Source organism: Danio rerio, chromosome 1, assembly GCF_049306965.1.
Source record: "Danio rerio strain Tuebingen ecotype United States chromosome 1, GRCz12tu, whole genome shotgun sequence".
Taxonomy (NCBI): domain Eukaryota; kingdom Metazoa; phylum Chordata; class Actinopteri; order Cypriniformes; family Danionidae; genus Danio; species Danio rerio.
Window position 1 is genome coordinate 18,961,045 of NC_133176.1, and position 26,069 is coordinate 18,987,113.

The 26,069-nt window shown below is 38.0% G+C and overlaps 1 protein-coding gene across 44 annotated transcripts in view; it reads left to right on the top strand.

The window, feature by feature from the left end:
* The window catches only part of fat1a (FAT atypical cadherin 1a), a 150,315-nt gene that overhangs the window by 43,632 nt on the left and 80,614 nt on the right, over positions 1–26,069 (top strand). For 43 of the 44 annotated variants that reach the window (XR_012394580.1, XR_012394638.1, XR_012394649.1 and 40 more), the window contains exon 4: positions 17,068–17,129. Coding sequence is in view for 10 of the 44 variants with exons in the window: in XM_021469232.2 (XP_021324907.1) it covers positions 17,068–17,129 (62 nt within the window). In the remaining 34 variants the exon portion in view is untranslated. Of the gene's footprint in view, positions 1–17,067; positions 17,551–17,753; positions 19,062–26,069 lie in introns of those variants that run through there. The other variant, XR_012394827.1, reaches the window with a different exon arrangement.

The following is a 26,069-nucleotide window of genomic DNA, read 5'->3' on the forward strand; positions in this document are numbered from 1 at the left end:
TTCCGACCAAATAAGGGTTTGTCCTCCAGCAGAGTGTGTTCTCTCACTAACTGTTCCACACTTGGATTCGCTCCAGGGAAGAAAGAAAGAAAAGGAAGGGGGAGAGCAAAATTGAGGCACTTTGTGTATTTAGTTGAATATTAACTGTTCCGAGAACAGCAGATCTGTGGATTATTAAAGCGCATGGCTGTTAGTTACCATGAGAAAGAGATAAGACTTCTATTTAGGAAAACTGCCACACTTCTAGTTTAGTGATCAGCGTAGTTGTTACAGAGGAGATCCTGAACTATTTTGCCATCTTGTAAGTGCAGATCAGATCTCCAGACGAAAGGATCTGCAAAGCATAACTGATCTTATACAACCATATCGGTATGTAATGTAGACGGGACAAAGTTGCTCAAAAGCACAGGGTGCTCTCACCCACCCAAACACTCACAGACGCAGACATAATAGAACAAAACTGGGAGTAATCAGGGTGGTTCCTTCTCTTTCTAGATAGCATACAGCTGTACGAATGAACGTCTGAGAAGTTCAGTACAGGAGATCTCTTCTACACAGACCTGGCTAAGTCATATGGCTTGGCAACTTAATTATGTTCTATTTATTTCAACATTGATAAATTTACAGGTGTTTCTAGTCATCAAAAAAGCTTACATTTTTAGGCTCAATGCGATTGTTGCTATTGTTAACTATGGTTGAAACTCTTAAAGATTTTTTTGTTAGGTGTAATAAACATACTGATACAAAACATGCAAATATTATTTAATTGAAAAAAACAACAACACATATTTGGGAAATGACTGATAGATGTTCAAAAACAGAATAAAAATACTAGGCAAAGTAACTTAAATGTAAGTAAAATATTAAAGTTGATTGATTTGGCCACTTGAATTTCCTTCAGTGCGGATTTACAGTCTTATCTTTAAATGAAGAAGATGATGCTCTCCCTGCTTTACTAAGCGTTTCACAATAACTGGGAATATAATCCTTTTAATCATGAATGATGACTTGCACTGCTGTTTGAGTTTTTGAGCTCAGAGGGAAAGTGAAAGATTTCACTCAGAAAGAAATGATAGAGAAAAAACAGACACCTCTTGCTTAGAATGAAAATTAAATGTTTCAGTTACTTCCCTTTTAAAATAAATGAAACATTTCGGGTACTTTATGTAAAATAGATGACACATTTTGTACTGATTGTAGTTAATCAATCAGAAAATATAGAAATTTTAGAAAATTCTTTTAAGGGTCAGTCACATAAGAATTGGGAGCATGCAAAATTTCTTTGGACAAGATATATCGCATTCAATTCCACCTATTAAAAAGTATAATTTATTAATTATAAGTTAATGGATTAAAGGTCCCTTGAAGTGCTTTGAAATGTGCATTTTAATCCGATGTTTGACGTAATCTCAACTGAAACATGAAGAGAGGGTGGGACATAGAGTAGCTCCTCCCCTTTAAAAACAGCCAATAGCATGTTGTTTTATCACCGCTCTGCCAGTGAGAGTGGTTGAGCTCGAGTGCATGAAATGTGACGGGGCATGTCATGTTATTATTAGAAGTTTTAGCAGACATTCATTCGTAAATACACTTTTTAAAAAAATATATACCCATAAAACTGGCGACGCAGTGGCGAAGTAGATAGTGCTGTCGCTTCACAGCAAGAAGGTCGCTGGTTTGAACCTCGGCTGGATCAGTTGGCGTTTCTGTGTGGAGTTTGCATGTTCTCCTTGTGTTCGCGTGGGTTTCCTCCGGGTACTCCAGTTTCCCCCACAGTCCAAAGACATGTGGTACAGGTGAATTGGGCTGGCTAAATTGTCCGTAGTGTATGAGTGTGAATGAGTGTGTGTGGATGTTTCCCAGAGATGGGTTGCGGCTGGAAGGGCATCCGCTGCGTAAAAACGTGCTGGATAAGTTGGCGATTCATTCCGCTGTGGCGACCCCAGATTAATTAAGGGACTAAGTTGAAAAGAAAATGAATGAATGAATAAACATAAAACTTAAATTCTTGCACTTACAAACTTTCCCAAGCATACAAGCATTCCCCAACCAACCACCCACCAGTGCAATCCAATGGTAAAAGTAGCTACTAAAGACATAATAAACATATTTATCACAAGTTTGTAGAAAGAAAAAAAAAGGGACCAAATTTTTTTAAATAACAAAACCTTGTCTATAAGAGCATACCTTATTTTTTCCAGATGTAAAGTACCTGTTAACTCTGTCAGCCATAATTTAAGAGTTGGAACTTCTATTTTCCTCCAAAACAAAAGGATTTGTTTTTTTAGCAGAGATCAACTCATGGCATGTCAGATATTACAGAGCATTTGATTGGTCACGATTTGAAGTATTACATGACGTGAATAAAATCATCAATCCATTTAGGTAGATGTGAGAAACTGCAAATTTGACTTGTTTTTCTCTGTTTAATATCTCCTAAACATGAATTTAGTCACTGTTTTGGTGCGTATTACTACTTTGGTGCATTACCCATAATTATATTAACTTCACCTATAAAACCAATAACACCTAAAAAAACAATCCAAAATCTTTAAATATTGGTTTCAATAGTCTCAGTTCAAAGGTCCAAATCTCAGTAATTACTAATGTCGAAAGCCTGGAGAAATATACCCCAAAAAAACATTTAATGTAAAAAAAAATGCATATGCATAACAAAAAAAAAAAAAAAAAAAAAAAAAAAACTTTAGTATTTAAACAAACATTAAAGTGCAAATATGCAATTATCAAAGTGCAAAATCCACCTTTTAATCTTATTCTCACAAGTTATGCTTTCGAGATATATAATTGGAGGTGGGCTTTAAGAAGCACTGATGTACAGTCTACCTAACGCTTATTCAATGCTGCAAACATGTTTTAATGTACTTTGTATTGTTTTAATTCAGCTTGCTTGTTTCAGATTTCAGTAGTCTTTGTGTTCTTATTTTGACAAATATTGGAATTCCCAGTTTCCCATTCATATATGAATGGAAGTCACCGGAAAAGCAAGTGCAGTGTGATCCCCAACTTTTCCCCCTGAAGGGGGATTTTTCATTTCTCTATTTCTGGTTTAGATGTATTTCGGAAATACGGACTGTAGTGAACTGTGGAGATTGAGAGCAGGGACATGTTTTGAGGCAAGATATGATGGCAGACAGGCTCTGTGAGTGCCAGCATATCAAAACCTGTTAAACTTTCATCACAGACTCTGAATAACTGAGATTTCTCTGAAGCAGAGCTCTAGTAAGAGATCACCGCAAATCTCTCTACACGACTACAGCAGCCATTTTGTGTGTACATGTGAGAGAGAAAAGAAGAGGGCAGACAGCATTACAGACCGTCTACAATGTTTTTTTATAATTTCAACAATATACAACTTCATTTCAACATTTTAAAGCGCTTCATGCAATATGGTTCAAGCAATCAAGCAATTAACTCGTAACCCTTATCACAGGTTTCAATATCACCATAGCTACCGGTGCTGTTTATATTTGAATAAGGTTTCTGCGAACGCTCCATTAAATATGGATTTAATTGTTATCACCACTGACCTCTATTATTAGTATTCTGTTTTCCTGGCCAAAACGTCACGCCTGACGATAAAGCAGTTAAATATACAGCAGGCCAAACCTCAGTAATTACATGCTCAGAAACTGCAGAGCCCTTCTCTGGCGCGTCTACAAAGCTGCCCTGCAAAAAATAGGACCTGTGGGAAGAAACAGAATAAACTTGTTTGTTGGTTCGCTGGTAGAGCCGTGAAGAGCACATCTGCAGTCTTGGAGTTTGATTGTTTATTCCTCAGCTGACATTTCTGTCTTCTTGGTCACAAAAAGCACCTTGAATGGTATTGACTAGTTGATTTAGGTGTGTGTGTGTGTGTGTGTGTGTGTGTGTGTGTGTGTGTGTGTGTGTGTGTGTGTGTGTGTGTGTGTGTGTGTGTGTGTGTGTGTGTGTGTGTGTGAAAGAGAAAGAGAGATAGCAGTAACTAGTGCTTTGGATGAGTTTTTTTTTTTTTTTTTGGCAACAGTAAACACATCTTAGTGCAGCTTTTGTGTTTCATTGAAGAGAACATGTCATGGAAAACAGGATTTTCCTTGATCTTCTGTAAAGAGTTTATTGTACCACTCTCTAATGTGCACAACACAAAGCTGTGCTTCAAAGATGTGCTTTATTCATGTCAAAACTGGCAAAATTATGACATAATGTAATTTCTCCATATCTTTAAGGTCTTTCCCAGAGGCCTTTGCTCATTGTAAGGCATGTGGGTGGTTAGCCAGTCTCTTCGTCTTTTCTTTTGCCCTCGCGGAATGCTTTCTCTCAATGACTGCACTTTTTGCTCATTCGTATGTGTAAAAGAGATCCTTGCTGCACTATACCTGTCGCTGAAGAGAAATTAACCTATCTGCCTGAAAGCTGCTTTCAGCCTATTTTTCGAAAGAACCACGCTGAGTTAGACTTTGAACAATGTGATAAAGGAAAAAGGCTTTATGTGAGCAAGTGTGTTTGCACAAGCGAACGTGACTACTCATTTTTCTCAGAGTGAATGCGCATGTGTAGAAAGAGCGAGAGAGAAAGAGATCAAATATCACTGTTTTCTGTCAGCAGCATTTTAAAGTGATAGTTCACTCATTTTCTTACTCATATCGTTTCAAATCTGTAAGACGGTCTTTGTTGTGAGGAATACACAAATTTAAATATGAATGATACAAACGTATGAAGTCCGGCTCCAGTGTTGTTGGGTTTTTTGTTTCTGTATTGATTCATTTGTTTCTTATTTATTCAACAGTACAGTTACTAAAATTACATTTGATTTTGTCAGTGAAAATTGCATTTTAAAACCTCTTTTAAACCTTTAACAGCATATTCAAATCATTTAGCTTCATGACCTTTAACATGAAGTTTGCAACACAGGCTCATTGTGAAAACGTACCCCCATATACATTTCTCGAGAGCGCAAATTATGTAGCCAGAGCTACGTATGGCTACATTTCGTCTTTAAAGGAAACGCTATGGGGTGGTATGACGTCGCCGACGCCTTCTGTTTCTTTTTGCGATACCTTACCTCCATGTGGACCCAGTAGCACGCCGTGTACGCTGGCAGACTTGATACGCAGAGAAGAAGTGACCACAATGACAGGGGTTGAGTATGGCGAAGAACGCAGGTAAAACAAAAACAAAAGGCAAGTAAATAACAGGCATAAGTAAATAAAAGGCCGAGTAAACAAGTAAATAACAGGGTGAGCACGTGGTAAGATCTAAAACTGTGGTAAAAATCAGGCTGTCGCAAGGGCTTTCTTTTTCTGGATTGCTTTTGAAAACACTGTCTGTTGGGTTTAGGGTTGATCAGTTGATCATTCAGTCTGTCAGCCGACAGCGGCCTCTAGTGGATTTACGCAAGAACTGCAGGGGCGAATGTCACTCAGGAGAGAAATTTGAGATCTGATAAAGCTCACCCCTGGTGACCCCTGGTGGATTTGAAAAAACAAAAACAGCAAAAAAAAAAAAAAAAAAAAAACTCCTTGCATGTATTTCGCAATCTCCAGTTGAGCTGTTCAATTATCAAAAACTTATCGCAATTGCAATTTGAAATGTGAGCCTGGGTTGGAATTTTAACAGGAGCTTTGCTAACTGAATTAACAGATTTTTAGATACTGTTTTCTGTTTATCTTAGGAAAACGCTTTTTTTTAATTTGGATTAAATACATGGTTGGCATATTTATAGTTAAAATGGACTAAATACAATAAAGCCTATTAAGAGAAATTGGGATCTTCACTCATGAGAACAGACTTATTTGATTTTTTTTTTTTACGTGCATTACTGGGAAAAAGACAAAGGAGAAATTTTTTCAGCTCAAAGCCTGAAAATTAGATAATGAACAATAACGTTTGTGTCTTTTCCCAGTAAAATAATGTCAAATAAAATGAAATAAGAAGACTGTATAAATTGCTTATATCAAGCAGTCTAATAGAGTGACGCACTAAAAGAAGAGATACTGTAGCAGAATAGCGCAGTGCAAATGGCATTGTTGAACTAAAATGAACTTGAACCTTAAGATAAAAGACACCTTGAGTACTTAAATTACTTTAAGATACTTATTAGCTATTTATCAAATATAACGAAACTAATATAATTATTATATTATTAAATATAATATCAAAATTAAGACGTATACAATTTTATTATCATAATAGTATATAAATAATTCTAAAACAGCACCTCACATGCTTAGTATTTTTTACTCTTAGTATGCAGGTAGATTATGTATGGGAATTATTTCTCTAGCTTGCAGGCACAAGAAGGAATTGTGCTCAGAACAATGCAGACAGCTCTTGTTCTGGTGCACAAACCACACACACATACACACACTTCTAGGAAATCTCAGACCTCTGGTGTAATACCTGATATCAGCATTAGCTCCTTCTTTGTCCTATTACCACACCAGTTATGGCTAGCTGTACTGACACTATGGAGAGCACTGGATGCCGGGATAGAAATCAGCTCAGGTAATTAGAAGTCTATGAGCCACCCCTGTGCGTTTGAGCTCCACACTGCTTATTTAATTGGAGTGAAGGGAGGATATAGCCAAAATGATTCTCAAGACCTGCTCCCCTCTCTTCTATACTCCCTTCCACTTTCATATCATCTTTCAGTTTTTCAGAGAGAGAAAAAACTGGTTGGTACACTACAATGCCATGCACATTTTTCAAAGGGATCAACCCAACGCAGAGGAAGCTTGAAAAGAACTGGATAGTATGTCCAACGACTTCCTGTCATTTTCTGCTTTTTAGGCTCCCACAGTTGGCACGAGACACAAAAGGTTATTAAGGAATGAAAAGTAACGCGAGGTGCAGAAGGGGAAAACACACAAATCATTCCCCCTCCCTCCTGCTCACTCATTCCTGTGGATAAAGTTGCAGGGTTTTAGAGGCTTGTGAAGCATATCCAGCAGCACACCTGTCCCGCTTGTTTACTGCTAACCGACGGATTTCACACACCAGAAATCTCCCTGATGGTCAACCCAGCCGAGCGGGTCCATGAAAGTGTCCGGAAGAATCTTCCATGGACATTTGAGAAACATTGCATTTCTTTCATTGGCAGGGGAAAGTATTTGGTTCCGTTTCCTAGACAATGAAAATAATGCAATTCTTGTTCTCATTTAACATGCAGACCAGATATTATTAGTAAGCCATTAGAAGGTTGACTTCACTATGGCGCTTTTAAAACATGGCCTTCAGCATGTGTGAGACTATTTGCATGACAAAACAGTAGAGGAACACTTTATATTAACTACACACTATGAATCATTTATTAAGCATTAGCAAATAGTTTGTTCATTATTTGTTAAGCATTAAGTCTTTATTAAAAGATGTTAGTAAGCAGTTTGTAAATACCGCTACAAATGCTGTATTCTTCATTTTAACACATGCATAATGTGCTTAATTATTGTATTTTCATACTTTGTTAATGATTCATTTTTTATTACCAAATTAAGAATTGCATTGTTTGCTTGAAGTTATTTAAGTTTAGCTGGTGGTTTTTTAGGATCGGTCAGAATGCGTAGATAGATGATTAATAAACCATTCAAATGAACATTTATACATATTATTATTCAGGCATTTATATGCACCTATGATAAAAATCATCTTTTTGAAGCTGTTTGTGCAGAACTGTATAGGTATAGTGTGTTCACTGTCATATTAGGGTGATATAAGAACAATAATTTTTTTATTTCCTGAAGTTAAAATAGGATTCAAATCCCTCCCATTTTGAAGCCCACCGCGTGACGTAGGTGTGCAGTTACCCCGCCCACCGAATTGATTGACAGCTGCATATTAACATGTTTCCGTAGTAACGCGTATAATCATGTCAAGACATGTGCAAATCTGTTTAGCTCTCTGTGATCATTAATCATCATCAAATGTGATCAAGAATAAGTTTTACAAGTTTAAAACATTTTTAAAACAGTGCATGTTTGTGATGATTTAAAGCGATTTTACTCCACTGTATCACCACAGCCACATGTCAGTACAATTATAAAGAAGACGCTTCATTCCCCATTTGTGGATGTTAAATCAGGTTTATTTTTGTGCGTGCAACCTTGTAACGACATTGTGTGTGACTTATCGTTGCAGAAAGACTTGAATTAACTCCACATCAAATACATCAAATAACCGTTGGTAAAGTTCTTACAGTAGTATTTCTCACAAACGTTTAGTGACATCTGCTTCATTCATGTTTGTCACTGTGCTGTTTATCTAACGGAGCTGTTTATCTCAGAGGCGGAGATTGAGGCACATTCTGACAGGCACATGGGAACGGTGGACAGGGAGAACTAGTATTAAAGGCACAGACAACAAAAACAGCTACATTGTCTTTAGAGCAAAATTGCAAATTTTCTGAAATGTATAATAAATAATCTGATGGGTGTTTTGAGCTGAAACTTTACAGACACATTCTGAGAGACACAAGATTTTATGCTTCATAAATAAAGTGTGTGTAACTATATTCAAGCCGAACAAAAAATACAGTATGCCATGTGTATTCTTATGTACCAGGGCTCTACTTTATATCGTTTCAGCATCGATATCACAATGTGATCATTCGCAACAGTTACATCACATGTTTTGAAATGTTGAGTCTTGATTATAATTGATCATTGATCATAGAAGTCCGGAGATGGTGGCCTCTGCTGGCCAGCGAGGGGAATGACTGGGACCGAGTCGGTGACAGCATAAGAAATTGTCATTGTTTTAATTTGAACTTTTTCTTTACTGCATTTATCTATGCTTTTAATTTGTTTATTAGATGCACTTCCCTAAAGAATCATCCCAATCAATCTCAAAAGATAAATTCTTTTCATATAGAGATATTCAAGTCATCTGGTGAAATCGTATTCATCTCACAATATATAATGTTAACAAAATAACAAAATATCGTAATGTTCGATTTTTCCAATATCGTGCAGCCCTAATACGTACTGCATTAGGTTTGTTTGTTAAGTTTTAAATGAATAATATAAATGACAGTGGCATTCCAACAGCATTCTAATTAGTGCTTTTGAGCGCTCAAGACATGTTTTGTTTGTTTTATTTTACAAAGTGAGTCACATAATAATGTCAACTCGCACATTGCTTAAAACTATTTCTATGCTTTTGTAGACTATAAATTACAGACTACTAGGAAGTAGTGAAAAACAAACAAACTAAATTGACTTTAGGATTACAGAACTGGACGTTTCAGGGACTTATTTTTGCATTTTTGGAATTATTTGTATAACACTATAATCATATATAATGTGTGTGTGTGTGTGTGTGTGTGTGTATATATATATATATAATGCATATATAATTTCTATGTATGTACACATATATACACACACACACACACACATATAGATGGCGAAGCAGTGGCGCAGTAAGTAGTGCTGTCGCCTCACAGCAAGAAGGTCACTGGGTTGCTGGTTCGAATCTTGGCTGTGAGGATTAAAGGATTTCAATTTCTTTTGGTATCACTTCATCCTTAAAGGACAAAATAGACACTTTTTGTGGCAGTGTGCCATACCTTGTGATGTACAGAAAAAAATCAATGTTACAGTCTTAATACGAACATGACCTTGTGCACACAGAGACAGGAATGCTCTGATTTAGTGTGGTAAATCCAGGTCGTCCCCATGCATGAGTGAGCCATGAGCGCTGGAATACTCAAATCAGAAAGAATGTTTTGAAAGAGACATTATCTGCCAGGGATTTGTCTCTTTATTCTTGTTCATTCTCTCTCTCTCTTCCTGACCCACACTCTAAATGGAGTTAGCACAGCGAACGGAGTGGAGGTCTGAAAGCTCAGTGTTTGTAATCTCAGTCACTCTCCGATAGGAATTTCCTACCATCAGCTGCCCCATTTCCAGGGGCCTTCGGTTTCTAAATGCGGAGACTGAGCTGAAGCCACCAGACGAGACTGATGGGATTTATTCAGATGATGTCTGCTTTATCTACCAATGAGTTTAAGAGCTCCTGCTTTGAGAAATGTAGGGGGACATCAGCATTTAAGTGAATCTATAAATACAGAACACATAGGCTGGGGGAAAAGAAGTTGGTTTAACATATATTTACATATTACATCATTTTAAAAAATCCCAGAAAACCTGAAATGGTATTTTCATCATTAATATACTTGTTCACTTGTAAATACTTGTAAATACTTATATATAAACATAGTTGCATGGTTTTGAATGACCAAAGAACACAATTGAATGGGACTTTATTCATTTGTTAGTTACTACTTTTGGGTAAGATTACTTTAAAAAGTAATAGATTATAAATTACTGACTACTACTGGAAAATTGTAATCTGATTAAATTACTAATTACTTAATGTAAAAAGTTATCAGATTACTAATTGCTTTACTTTGAAGTTACTTTTAAAACATAAAATATACATATAAAATACAAAATAAACTTAATTTCGAAGGTTTTCAACTGGTTGCGCCTGAAAAACGCGAGCGCACGCAAGCCACGCACCTACATCGGAAATAACGAACTTGTACATGCAAAAGACGCTATACTGTATATGAACGGTCCCATAAGCAGCTACGCTTCTTTTCGCATACAGAAAATACCTTCACTTCTGATTCTGCACAAAAATCTAATTTAGCCTGATTAAGCTGAGTTTTGCCAGTGTGTTTTCGAGTCCCAGTGTCCTCTTGGCGGTGAGTTGTCGAAAGTTTTTTAAAGACTGGACATAGACTGTAATATTTTTGTTTTTACACAATTAATGAAATCAAAGTAATGTCTGGATTTCCACTTAAAGAAGCAACCACTTTCTTTAGGTAATTTAAAAGCGTGTGCTCATTAATTGATGTTGCAGCGGAAAATGTGATTTAAAAGAAGCATTATTTTCTTCTAAAAAGTATACTTGCTGTTTCAGAGCAATACATATAATGACTACTAGTCACTGTAGGTACGGGTTACAAAACGTTTTGAAGCTTCGACACATTTGCTTAGACTGTTTCAGTGTTACATTAAGCTTCGCTTTGCCCACACCTATTAGCAGCTTAGTCAGGCAGGCAGTGGCCAAACAGGAGCAAACGGCATCATGAGGGTACTACCATAGCGTATACGTGTTCACAGGCAGAGGTCGGTGCAGGCTGCAAACATGATAAAAAAAGAAGTAAGGCAAGGCTCTAAAGGCACAGTGAGACTAGACAGCAAAAATGCTTCAGAATGTTACAGGTAAACATACAACAAGACTCAGCAATGTGTTTGTGAGAGAGGTCAATATATAGTCAATGTAATCTGTTTATAATTTGTAAGTAACGCAAGTTACACAATTACTTTAACTTTAGTAACAGTAATCAATTTGCACACATTACACACATCAAATGTAATTTGTTACATTACTGCAATGCCCAAAAATGTAATTGAATTATAGTAATGCATTAATGTGGAACGTATTACATCCAACTCTATAACAAAAATATTAGAAGATAAGTTGAAATGTTTCAGTATTTGCATGCTTTTCTCTTAACCGAGCACATATTTGTGCGTGAGTGTGGAAGAGTGTCTTTTTGATAGGCTCTGTTGAGCGTTCAGCAGGAGGTTAATGGTGTAAGGCTAATGCAAGACGTTTTCTGACACACACAAACCAAGCAAAGACTTCCCCCTCAACCTCAACTGTTGCCCTTATATCTCTCTTTCTCAGTGCTGCAATGGCTGCCACACACACACACAGTATGTTTTGGAATGGGAAGGAGGGTTAGGGAGGGAGTGTTTGGGAACATTGCCCATGTCTGCCCACTTTGTGTATGCGCTCATTTATCTGTGTAGCCGTGGCATAGACTGTTTTGTGCTTGTTAGTGGGCCTTGAGAGCATTTTGCATGCACATTCATCTGTTTAAGAGCAGTGCATGTGTGTTTTTATAAGTGTGTGCGCTTTAACATGTGTTCGAGAGCCTTAATGAGGAATGTGGTGCCTTGGTCTCTTATACGAGGTGTTGCATTCTTGCCTGCTAAACGATACCTCTTCTAAAGTCCATCAATGGGCCTCGGCCTAAGCAAGGGAGAGTTCAAGAGAGCTAGAAAGAGAAAATAGCCCTTCTTTTTTTCCCTCCCAAGCCGAAGTGTTTTAGAGAAAAGGCCAGAGTGTCATTTACCCAGGCATTTCGATGCTCTTTTTTTCTGTTTTCTTTCTGATTTTTATCCATTTCTGTTCTCTAGAGGCAGTGTGGCAGCGCTATCATTATATGTGAGATTTCACTATGTGTTTACTGAAGGAGTTGAGCGGTTAGTGGAGAGGATTTTTAGCCGAGGGTCACATGCTTGTGCTCAGCGAAACAAACGCAGCTGTTAGTAGCTCAGACTACACAGACAGATCAAATAATGAAATCTCTCGGCAAAATTAATTTTCTTTCTTAGAAATAATGAGGGTGAACAACACCATCTGATAGCTAGTAGATTAATTTAAGCTAGTTTTCTGGTGTCCTTGGTAGGCTTTATAACTAGTTGTTTGGTCAACTATAACTATGTTCATTCAATTATGGCTGATGTATTGTCAATGACCATAAAATAAAATGAAACAGCTTCGAAATACACAAAAGTTTGTCTGTTTGTAAAATATTTTACTTGAGGTCAGTTGAAAGATTTTTTTTTTAAATACACAAAATGTTTGTTGTTTGTTTGTTAAGTTTGTTTGTGTGGTCAGTTGAATTAATTTAAAGTACACAAAGGTTTGTTTGTTTTTGAATATTTTACATATGGTCAGTTAAAATTTATTTAACCGATATACACAAAAGTTTGTTTGTTAAATTTGTTTCTTTTGTTGGTTGAATGGAATTGGAATACACAAAAGTTTATTTTGTTAGTTATATATTTATGCGTGATCAGTTTAAATTAATTTTATTGAAATACACAAACGTGTTTATTTGTTAAAATTGTTTGAGGGACCAAACACAGTTTATTAACAGCTTAAACAGGCAATGGTCAAACAGGAGCAAATGGCATCATAGGAGTAATCCAATAGCATAGTTGTGGTCAAAGACAGAGGTCGGTGCAGGTGGAAAACAGGATAAACAAAGTAACAAGGCAAGGCTTTAAAGCAGGGGTGGGCAAACTCGGTCCTGGAGGGCCTGTGTCCTGCATAGTTTAGCTGCAACACTAATCAAACACACCTGAACATGCTAATCAGTGTCTTCAAGATCACTAGAAATCTATAAGCAGGTGTGTGTGATCAGAGTTGGAACTAAACTGTGCAGGACACCGGCCCTCCAGGACAGAGTTTACCCACCCCTGCTTTAAAGGCTAGAGATGGCTGACATGAAACTGATGTTTTAACACAGTGACGAGATCCCGAAGAGCAAGTGTTTCGAAACACTGCACTAAAGCATGATCCGAAACACCCAGGTCACGTGACTAAAGCGATTCAAAGCATTGGTCATTTGAGAAGTGTTTCGACACCTGAGAAATTTACGCTTAACTGACAGGGTAGAAAAAATCTCATGTAGGCTAGTGGCTCATGCGTGTGCACAAAGTAACTGCAAATGGCCCGAGTTCAAATCCTGACTTGTACAAATACCTTGAAATTATGGCTTGATGTATTTTAATAATGTTTTTTATGACCAAAACAATACATATTTATTCAGTGTTCATTTTCAGAGGTCGGTGCAGGCTGCGAACAGGATAAACATTGAAACAAGAAAAGAATCTAAAGGCAAAGTAAGACTAGACAAAGAAAACATTTCACAATGTTACAGGTAAACTTAAAACAGGACTCAGCAATGTGTGTGTGAGTGTGTGTGTGTGTGTGTGAGAGAGAGGTGAATATATAGTCCATGTAATCAGTCTATGGTTCATTTCCAGCTGTGTGTGTGCAATCAGGGAGAGAACTGGAACTGGTGTGTTGTGTGTGTGAGGTGCTTAATAGAAATTGAAGTCCAGTACCCTGACAGATTTGCAGTTCTCCAGTGATCTGCAGCTGCTAGATCACTGGTAATTGTGAGTTTGTTTAATATTTATTTATTAATTATTTATTTGTTTGTTAGTTTGTTTGTTACATTTGTTTGTGTTCTCAGTTGAATTGAATTGAAGTACACAAAAGTTTGTGTGTTTGTTCGTTTAATTTGTTTGTATGGTCATTCAGTCATTTGTCAAGTTGTTTTGTTTGATTCTTTTGTATTTTCTTGCTCGCTTTCTCTACACGTTAACTCTTGCATCTTTCAGCTTGAATGTTCTTGTTTTTCTTTTTCCAAAAATGGCTGAACTGTAATTTTCTTTGGCCATGCTTAGTTTGCCATGCAGGAGACCACTGCTTTTTTGGCTGGGGAAGAAATGGACTGTGGGTACAAACATGGGCGTCTTTTTAGCAGCGTGTTCTTAAGGTCTATCCAGCAGCAGTGCACATATATGCTCATGTGGAATGATATCTGGTGCAAAGTTGTTCATTTCAGCTGAAAAATGGGGTTTAGTTTAATGTGCATCCATATGGAGCATATTCAGTGGAAGTCAGAATTATTAGCCTCCCTTAGATTTTTTTCTCTTTTAAATATTTCCCAAATGATGTTTAACAGAGCATGGACATTTATTATTAATAATGATAATATTTTTTCCTCTGGTGAAAGTCTTTTTGTTTTATTTCAGCTAGAATAAAAGCAGTTTTAATATAAAAAAACACTTTAGGGTCAAAATGATTAGCCCCTTTAAGCTATTTCTTTTTTACATAGTCTTATACAATAACTTGCTAAATAACCCTAATCTGCCTAGTTAACTTATTCACCTAGCTAAGCCTTTAACTTTAAGCTATATAGAAGTGTCTTGAAAAATATCTAGTCAAATATTATTTACTATCATTATGGCAAAGATAAGTTATTAGAAATGAGTCATTAAAACTATTATGTTTAGAAATGTGTTGAAAAAATCTTCTCTTTGTTAAACAGAATTTGGTCAAAAAATAAACAAGGGGGCCAAAAATTCTGGGGGGCTAATAATTCTGACTTCAATTGATTATGTAGATTCATGACATAGTCTTTATTAGAAAAAAGTCATATTTGCATAATTTTCATATTTTTACAGTTAATAATGCTGCATAATTGTTAAATTGGTAAAATCAATTAAATATACTTTATAAACTGATTAATGAAAGAAAAAAAATTAACTTATATAACTCCCTTTCCTTTGTTTGATGAGTTTCAGAGGCAGCATTTATAGTTTGGACATGTAAACTTTGGCTAAATTAAAATTTTATAATATATTGTTTACAAATAACTTTACATTAACTTTAATGAATATTTTAGAACATTAAAAGTAATCAGAATGAGTGTCATTATGGATAAAAACAGACATTTTATTCAAGGGATTATGCGACATAAGGACTGATGAAAATTATACTACACTTGTTTTGTATAAAGTAAAATGACTAACTGTCTTTATAGATTTTTTTAACACTGAAAAAATTGCTTTTAAACAAGAAACTATGCTAATAAAACTATGCTGAACACTGTGTCCTTTTATTATTAGGTCTTTGAAGAGAACATTCCCTTATTGTTATTTTTTACCAAACATAGGATTGTCGACAGAAAGTTCAAATCCCATCTAGTCAGCACTTTTTAATAATGTTCTGTAATGTTTACAAATGAGGTCAGTAAGCAGAGAGTACAGGTGGGTTTTGTAACAGTTTGAACACATTCAACCACATCTACACACAAGTGAAGTGGTCAAAATTGGAAAAGTTCAAAGGAACAATCAATTTTAACACTCTTTTTTTTAATGAAATTCTAATGTTCAATTTTAATCAATTCATTATGCTAAGCTAAGCTAAAAGAAATCTGCTGTGAATGGATTTAAAATGGTTCAAGTCAACTGTTTAAGTTGTACAATGAGCCTTTTTCAAAAAAAAAAAAAAAGCTGGAGTGTTCCTTTAAACTGTTTTAGACCTGTTCACACCTGTTTTTGCATCATCTGTTTGTGATCATATTGACACAAAAAACACAGCCTTAGATTAGCTCGAAAATGCTATTACTTAAGAGTGTAAAAATATATTGGATGTACAATAAATTCCTTCCTATTTAATGTCCTTTTCCATTCCAGTTAGGTTCTTGGTCTATAAACATAGCGTTGCCTTTAATATACCGTTTTACCGTGCAGAGATTTTCATGACTGCCCACATTCAGTTTATTTTCATTTTCCGTGTACGACTGCGAGAGAAAAGGAGAAGGAGACGGTTAGCAGCCTAACACAGTTTTGAGCAGGAGCAGGAGGCGTGTTGCGGCCAGGCTATTTTCTGCAGCCTGCATGTGCGCTATTGATGCCTTCTGGTTTCGGAAATCCTTTTTCTGCACTAATCAGACGTGGTGCGGTCGGCAGGCGTCTCTCGTGTGGCCGGGCCTGGCAACGTCCGGCGTGCTCTCTGCCCCATCTAATGTACAATTATCCTGACGGAGAAACACAAGTCTGCTTATTATCTGCAATCGAAACGCTCTTTACAGAAGCGCTTGCTCATTTGCATTGTTGTTCGATCTCTGTCTGCCTGTTTATACACTCCTCTCTGGGTTCGGCACTTGAATTCACTTCCAACTGGATTTCCGTTCAGCTCAAATGGTGTTTTGCTATAATATAAAGAAAAGCCCTTGAGAGAAATCTTCAAAAACCCACCGCAGAAAAAAACACACAACTACTAAAAGATTCACACGTAGAGTAAACCCAGTGATGGTTGCATTGACATTTCACTCATCCTTTCAGAGCTTGAAGCTCTTTATAATGAGTGTTGTGTGTTTGGTGGAAGGTAGTGTGTGAGTGTGTGTTTAATGCGAGCCTGTTTGTTCAGCTTTAAAACAGTCCTGACAATTCCCCTTTTCTGCAGTTCTGTGCAGCTGAATCTCTGGTATTTAACGTATGTGTGTGTGTATGGGGGTTATTCTACCATATTGCAACCAGACGTTAAATAAATCTGACAAAAACCTCCCTTTCAGAATGTCTGTGCATTCTCACTGATAAGTTTTATTTTAATTAACAGCTTGCACTAAATTAATTTGGTTTTATATGGACGGTTTTACAAGGTTGTTAAAATGTGCTCATGTGTTTGCAGGTCTGGTCACCACTACGTCTCGGAAGCTGGACAGAGAACAACAGGATGAGCACATTCTGGAGGTAAAAACACCTGGATTCCATTTACAGTACTCTGTTTTACAGCAGTCACTCACTCTAAAAATGTATATTTAAAAGCCCCATTTGTAGGTATTCTTCTAAACCAATATACTGGGTTAAAATTAAGTTATTCTGTGCTGAGGATGAGATGTTGTATTTGTTATAACAGGGATATATATATAAAGCATATATAGAAATGCATTGGCAGTTGAAGACTCAAATAATATTCATGTTTAATTTAATTAAATTCATCTTTATTTCTATAGCACTTTTACAATGTAAATTGTATAAAGCAGCTTAATATAGAAGTTCTAGGCAGTTAAAACTGTGTCAGTCCAGTTTTCAGAGTTGAAGTTTAGTTTAGTGTGGTTTAAGTTTTACTGCTGGAAGTCTAAACACTGAAGAGCAAATCCATCGATGCACAGCTCCACAAGTCTCAATCCAAGAAAGCCAGTGATGTGGAACAAACTTAGAGAGGGGTCTGGATGCACTGCAATCTGAGCTGCATTCAATGCTTTTTAATGGGCTCACCTAACCCCACCCCTAACCCTACCCGTCCCAGTGATGTCACTCGCTCCATTGAGTGTATTGTGTCTGACATGGCATCGCTGAGTGATGCAAATTCAGCTTGCATCATAAAGGCTGCATCCAGATACTATTGTAAACTTCACCAGTTGACAAAAGTGAAGGAAAAAACCTTGAGAGAAACCAGGCTCAGTTGGGCACGACCATTTCTCATCTGACCTAACTTCTATGATGGCAAAACTGAATATTATTAACTTAACTATTAAGTTAACAAGTTAACTTAACTATTACTCCAGAATCTGTCCTAGAAACCTGGTGTCCTGGTGACCCCCACTCATCTCATAGAATGAGTTATTTCATACACTCAATCTGAAGGTGTTAAAAGAAAAGACATGTCATTAAGGCCCGATCCCAATTCTACCCCTTAGCCCTTCCTTTACCAATTTTTCTGAATTCTCTTTAGTTTAAAGGTGTAGGGCTACAGGGAAGGGCTAGACAGCTCTTGAAATTAACATTTTCTTGGACCAAATTCGAAACCAAATGGTAAGAAAATTTCCCAGAATACACCAACCACAACGGCTGCTTAGCTGCACCCGGAAGTAAGGAGATCCACAAATTAGTATTTTTTGTTTTTTATTTATTAGTTTTTTTCACAACATACTTTCACATCTGACTCTTGATGACACTCAAGAGTGGCTTGGAATGATCTTTTTTCAGTGTCTGGTATAATGCTTGTTGTTTTTGTGTGTTGAGATGAATGTGGCTATGATGTAACTGCACAGTACAGTTATAAGCTTATTGCCGCATTATATGGTTATGATTACATGATATCGTTGCCTTCAGTGATTTCCTGAAGATAAATGGCTAAAAAATAATGCAACTGGATTAACTACAGCAGTCGCCATTGTCAATGTCATATGATGTAAGAGATTGTGATGACGTATGATGATGTGTTCAGGTGTTGTAGTGCTGTCTTTTTTCTTAGGAGTAAAATTTGAAGCCCCTCCCCTTCACACTGTTTCAAGGGCCAAAGGGAAGGGGAAAGAGGAAAAAAATTGGGATTGGGCCTTAATGTGGTATTTTCATGTGCTTTCAGATGTAGCAGCAACAAAGAGTAAAAGTTCACTAGGAAGTGACACAAACAACTGTGAAATTGCAGAATGATTATCTTCGATTTCAGAGTCGATCCAGTTAAAATGTCTGTGATTATATATATTTTTTTGCATAGCTTATGACTGAACTATGGCTTTGTGTAGTAAACACTGCTACATCTGAAAGCAGGTGCTGGAGATTTACTACTGATAATACAACCGGCTTTACTGACAAAATGGTCATGAAAATTACCTTCTGTTAAACGTACAGCACAAATGTCTTTACTGTCACATTCAAAACTAAATCAAAATGACTAGTTTCTTGAATAAAAAATAAACTTTGAAAAGTTCTGTAGATGGATTATTATTTAGTTTCTTTTAGCAGTTTTTTCTTTAAAAAAAGTTTTGTACATTAAACTGGATTTTGTGGAAAATGTATAAACAGATAAGTTTAAAACTTGTTTAGACCCAAGGCACAAACCTAAACTGCACACGCGAGCAGCCTGAATTCTTCCCCCTCCTTTCCTTCCAACATGTTTCTGAGGGGATTTAGATATCCGGTGTGTGTGGAGGGTAGGTGTGTGTGTATGCATGTGGGGTTTGCCTTTGTTCTCTCTCAGTGTACCGTCTCGGGATTAGGCAGGCCAGAACAGGAAGCGTCACCCTGCCCAGCCAAAGTTTATACTTGTGGATTTTAATTGAGCTGCAAGCATCTCTCTCCCTCTCTCTTTCCATCTCTTTCACAATAACACTTACCCGCCCGCTCCCTTTTTTCCCCAAAAACTAACCGCAGTTTGCTGATACTTCAAGTTGTGCACAGAAGACTTCACAGATTGATGCTCCTTTAATTATCATTATAAATTGTGCAATTCGTGGCCTGTGGCATGCCGTTTAATTTGGCAAATTTGCAGCAGCCATTCCCGGCTCTTCCATGCCTATTTCTTCGACTCTAATTGCATTTGTAAATGACAGGAGGGATGCGGACAGGAAATCAAATCAGGGAGGATGGTACACCCTGCAGCCTGCGCTCATCCAGTGCCTGTCCTCCCTTCTTCTCTCCACGCATCCGTGACGTGAAGAGCTTCACTTGACTTCAAAGCAAAGCCCGCTGACCGTTAGACAGTAGGCTTGTAATTAGCTAATGCCAATAATTCAGCTAAATATTAGTAGTGCCAAGATCCCCTCAAGGTTAAAGCTGTTCCTCTGGTTTTTAATTAACTAAGCTTTTTTTTTGTTTTAACCATCAAGATTGGAGTTTGGTGGTGCGTGTAGTTTCATTGGACTTGGATGGCACATCTTAACCATAAGAAATGCTTTTTCACCTGACATTGTCTTTTACCCTTTTAATTGCACTTTATAATGGAGTTGTGGAACTGCATAAATTGGTGGCAAGACCTGACTTTAAATCACATTTGAAGTCTCCATGGGTTTATCTTGTACGTAGACATATAAGCAGTAAAGGAGAAGCAAACCTTTTGAAGACATCTGAAAATTTGATGCACAGCGAAGAGACAAGTCAAGCACACTTTTGGCTTCAGCATAAGACATGCTTCAAAAAGTTGTGGTGTCAGTGAATAGTTTAGTCCTCCTCTTAAGTCCACCTAAGCTTGTTTACAGTTCAATTGAAGTAAAAAAAACATCAGTTTCCAGCATTTTTTAACAAAACCTGCACTTTTTCAGTGATGCCACTTTAAGTAAAAGTAAAATACAATATTAAAAAATAACAATAGGCCGGCAGACTAATCGGTTGCATATATTGTCCATGGAGTCAGAGTTGAAAGGTACAATATATAATTTTTTAAAATTAAGAAATCCAAAAACAAACTAGAACAGTGTTATATTTTTTGCTGACTTGTGTACATACATTATCCAAAATCTTCAGAACTATGTTCAAATCCAGAATAATAATTTTAACTAGTGACACAGACCTGTCATGCCTTCTTTTTTCAGTTTGGTTTTGTAGAAAACAGGGAAACACTAAAGATGCTTTGTATGATGTGCATCTCAACAGAGTCTCAAAAGAGCAGTATTATAACAGAACCCTTAAATGTATTTATTATGTGATCACGACCAGAAGAACCAGATGTGGTCAACCATGGCATAATAAAAGCTCTGCTGCTTTAATGTGGAGTCTAACTTGTCTATTATCAGCACTTGCTTAATACTACTATAATAATAAGTTTTAAATACTTTAGATCAGTGGTCCTCAATCACTGGGCTGCTGATTGTTACTGGTCCGTGGATCAATTGGTACCGGGCCGCACAAGAAATCATTAATTGTTTCCGATTTATTTATTATCCAAGTCTGAACAATCTTTTTTTTTAATCTACCGTATTCTCTCTCTTACATATCGGTAACTTGAGCGCCCAAATTTAACCCACAAGTAGCTAAATAATTAAGAAACAGATGTCTTCGAAATGTTTGCTTAGAGCAGGGGTCACCAATCTCAGTCCTGGAGGGCCGGTGTCCCTGCAGGGTTTAACTCCAACTTGCCTCAACACGCCTGCCTGGATGTTTCAAGTATACCTAGTAAGACCTTGATTAGCTTGTTCAGGTGTGTTTAATTAGGGTTGGAGCTAAAATGTGCAGGACAACGGCCCTCCAGGAACAAGTTTGGTGACCACTGGCTTAGAGGAAAAGGTCCAGTGAAGTACCCGTGAACTGCCAAGGAATCGCATCCCATGCATCCCATTTTTCAACAAATCAGATAAAACCACCATGTCTGTGCAAGAAGATCAACTGCTGGAGATCGCAAATGCCGTGGTCTTTTATAGGCCGTTTGCATATGGTGTCTTTTCTAGAGTTCACTAAGTTCATTATTGCCAATGTTGGTGTGACAAACATCGTGACACGCTCACGCCTTCCAGACGCACATAGTTAAATAAATACTGGGAGCCTTCGCGAGTCACATGAAAAGAACTGACCAATAAGCTTCAGCTTGTATGGAATATACACATTTCAGTAGACTAATTATCTCAGACAAACACAGAGTACCCAAACACTGCAGTGCTTTGTAATTTTTATCATAAATAAGACTTGCATCAGAGTGACAGCAATGTTTTGTCAGCTCGTCATTCTCTGAGAAAACATTTGATGGTCACCTAGCAACCTACGAACCACCGCCTCTTAGTCTGTGGTAAAATTGTCAATCATTCACCGGTCCGAGGTGGTAAAAAGGATGGGGACCACTGCTTTAGCTCATCCATGAACATGAGTTTTGCAGGTGTCCTGTAGGATGTAATGAACACAGCAACTCCCATGATTCCACACTCAATCTTAGCATCAACATACTGCCTGTATTTGTTATGAATATGTGCACTCTAGCGGCAAAATGACATACCATGGCTTTAATGTGATCTCTATTTTAAAACAACTCCCTTCTCTTTCAAAACATCTTCTGGCACTGTTAGGATCTCACGCTTAATTTGATTACCACACCGCTTTAGACCAGCTAAGGAAAAGACTAATAAACAAATGACCATCAGTCTAGTCCCTGTTCACACACATTCTTCTAGATCTTGTTTCTACTTTTTTTTTTTTTCTCGCACTTCTCCGGTGGCCCACTGCAGTAGTCATGACAACCCTGGCAATTTGGGTTTTTGGCCAGTGTTTAGTCAGGGGTCCAGCAACAGGAAGCTCTTTATTGACATCGTCCCTCCAGGGGTCTTGTCTCCCCCAGCCTCCCGCCCATGAGTCTGGCTGTCTCTCTCCCAGGGGCAGTGCAGTCCTGCTGGGCACAACACCGTAGGGGACAGGGGAATGAGCTGGTGCTTGGGGCTCATGGAGGTTAGTTAGAGGCAGCAGATGCCTGAGGGGGAGGGAGAGGCAGTATTACGGGGCCAGGGTGAGGGCATTTCTCTCTCACTGTGTGTGAGATATATGGGAGAGAGCCCTGCAAACTTTCACACACACTTAAGAGCTGGGAAACAAGGTGTAAGGTGCAAATGCTCCTGGAGGGGGAGGGGAGGGAAATTCAAGAAAATAAAGAACAGAGAGAGAGCTGCTCTGGAACATGTTGAGGCATGCACCGCATGTCAGAGAGTCTGCCCCATTGCTCTTTGAACTTCTATAGCCAAACAGGAAAATATGCCCACGATTCACTTAAGTTGATTTGCAAAGAAATGAAATTTATTTCTGGGAATGCTCTCTGGGCGTCTGAGGATGCTGGGCGTTGCTTTGCCTGTTTTCCAGGCATGTGAAATGCGTTACTGGCTCGAGAGCTCAAAGCGCATTTTATAATGTTCAGGGTGCTTTCACCTATTAGTGGTGGTTCATTCAACTCACTTTTCAGTCGCTCTACCTCAGGTATTTCTTATTTCTCATTTTATTTAAAGTCAGTTCTTGTGAGTAAGGATGTGCGAGACTTGTGCACACTGCAAATAGTCACTTATTAATTTTTCACATTCATTTTTTTGCTTTATAGCTTACATGAAACTATAAAGGGCGTCACTGTGGCACAGTGGGTAGCAGCATTACCTTATAGCATGGGTGGACTGGCCATCTGGCAATTCTGGCAAATGCCAGAAGGGTCGGACCAATTTTTAAATGTGGGCCGGTCAGTTTGTTGTTTTTTTTATATGTATTGTACTTAAGTGCAGACAGCTTTTATCTCTTGCTAGATGTGATATTATGATGATGATAATAAAAATAATAATAATAATAAATGTTAAAATTTGGCCCAATCGGCAACTGCCGTCTGGTTTCAAGATGCGCCGACGCAATCCGAGGTTAACTGGACATAATCAAAATCTGGCAAGAATGTCATATTATTTCACCATCTTTAAACCAAAATAAATAGTGAATGTGCGTGTCCGTGGGTGGGGCTGTGTCGGTGTGGAAATGTGGGCTGGTGTGACTACAGTGCCAGGGCTGAATTTTTGTCCCAGTCCTCCCCTGCCTTATAGCAATAAGGTCGCTGGTTTGAGCCTCGGCAAGGTCAGTTGGCATTGCTGCGTGGAGTTTGCATGTTCTCCTAGTGTTTGTGTGGGTTTCCTCCGGGTGTTCCAGTTACCCTCACAGTCCAAAAACATGTGGTGTAGGTGTATTGGGTAGGCTAAAATTGTCCAAAGTGTATTTGTGTGAATGGGAGTGTATGGGTGTTTCCAAGCCATAGGTTGCAGCTAGAATAACATCCGCTGCATAAAACATGTGCTGGATAAGTTGGCAGTCCATTCTGCTGTGGCAACCTCGGATTAATAAAGGGACTAAACCAAAAATGAATGAATGAATGACTGACGGGCATCATGGTGGTGCAGTGGGTAGCACGATCGCCTCACAGCAAGAAGGTTGCTGATTTGAGCCTTGGCTGGGTCAGTTGGCATTTCTGTGTGGAGTTTGCATATTCTCCCTGTGTTTGCATGGGTTTCCGGTTTTCCTCAAAGACATGTGGTATAGGTGGATTGAGTAGGCTAAAATTGTAGTGTATGTGTGTGAATGGGAGTGCATTGGTGTTTAACAGTCATGGATTGCAGCTGTAAAGGCATCTGCTGCATAAAACATACTGGATAAGTTGGCGGTTCATTCCGCTGTGGCGACCCCAAATTTATAAAGGGACTATGCTGAAAAGAAAGCGAATGAATGAATGAAACACTGACGTGGGGGATTTGTAAAATATTAAGGGATTTGTTAAAAAGAGGTATTCGTTAACCTCAAACGTTCAAACTTTAATTTTTATTTACCCTGTGGACCGTTTTACTTCAGAAAATGTTGAAATCTAGTTGTATAATTGATGTTCTGAGCAGACATGGTAAAATTTATTGTCAACTGGAAATTTAATTTCAACTGTCTGAATTCTTTCCAGTTACTGGAAAGGCTTTTTAAAAGCGCTGCATTGCAGGCATTCAAACGTGCTCGGCTCAGGAGAGTAGACTGTTGGAGCTGACGGAGTCCCTTGTCTTGCTGTTCAATTAAATCTGTTTGGCCAAAACACATGGACAGCTTTGAAAACAAATACACATTAAAGGTCCACTCGCTGTTCACACCAGAAGCTGGAGCGCTTTTATGGAGCGCTGAACAGATGCTACTAAATGTCTACGCCGTCCTGTTATTCATCTGCTTCTATGTAGACTGCGATAGTTTGTTGTATTTTGCTCTCAAAGTCTGCTGAGTTCATTAGCAGGAAATAGTGTGTATGTCTGCATCTCTTTGTGTGTTTGCATTCATCAGCTTATGCGCCAGTGTGCCATTAAGCGGCCACAAATGGGCATTTTCCGAGATTAACTGAAGATATCCAGAGGAAATTAATGAGCTGGTTAACGGATACCAGCTGAGATTGGACACAGCATTCTGAGCATGAGTATATGCTCAACAAACCACCAGCGTCTGCTTAATGCAGCCGTCTCTGCTCGTTTGGAACAGCTCCTGTACCTATTATAGCTCATATTGTCGAGAAAAGTGCTTCGCTGTCAGATCTTCTTTTATTTCGTCACAGTAGTGTGCTTGCAAAACAATTGAACTAAACCGATCTACTAATACCTGCAGTACTACTAGGTCTTCAAAAAACACAATTGAATTAGACGAGAAATGAAAAGCACACTCAAAAGCCCATATCCTGCCTGAATATCACATTCATAATGCTATTTTTCATCAGTTGTCATAAAAGAGAAATTATCTTGAAACCGTCGTTCCACTGTCACACAGGGAAATGCATAACAGTCTGTTCTCACCCCCGGAAACCCTTCTCCACCTTTCTGCGCGCTTCTGAAAAGATTGCTTGACAGCTAAGCGCACGGGGAATTACTTCAATTTTGTCAGCCAATTGACTTAGATAGGAACACTTGCCCAGGTGTTCCGAACAGGAGATTTTTCTTTACCTCTGAACGGCGATTGATTGAAGCACTCGGTATAATGAAGGTTTTCAATCACTCGTGTCAGATATTCTTGAGCGTGTTCTATTATTGTCCTGTGCAGCTCTTAGTAGCGCTCGTTTTGTCACTCTAATTGAAAATGTTCATTATGACACCGACTCTCTCGGGTTTTGGGGTTATTTGACATGAAAGGGAGGAAGAAAACTAGATCTGAGTGAATGAATCTTTCCGCCCCCTCGATTACAGGGTTTTCTAGCAGTCCCCTGAAGCTTACTTTCCAAACAAATCTAACTTTGAAGAAGCAATGTGCAAAAGTGCATACTTTTTTACAAACAGCTACTCATTGAGTTGCCAGAACAGCTAGTCACCTAAATGGGTTTAAAATTATACCCATATCATCTCAACTGTATATATGATTGTTTATCCATCCGTCTTGCAAACCTACACTTAGAATTACAATATGTTTTTATTTTAGGTAGTGTTGGGCAGCAGTGCAAGTAGTGGTGCTACTAGTTTAACT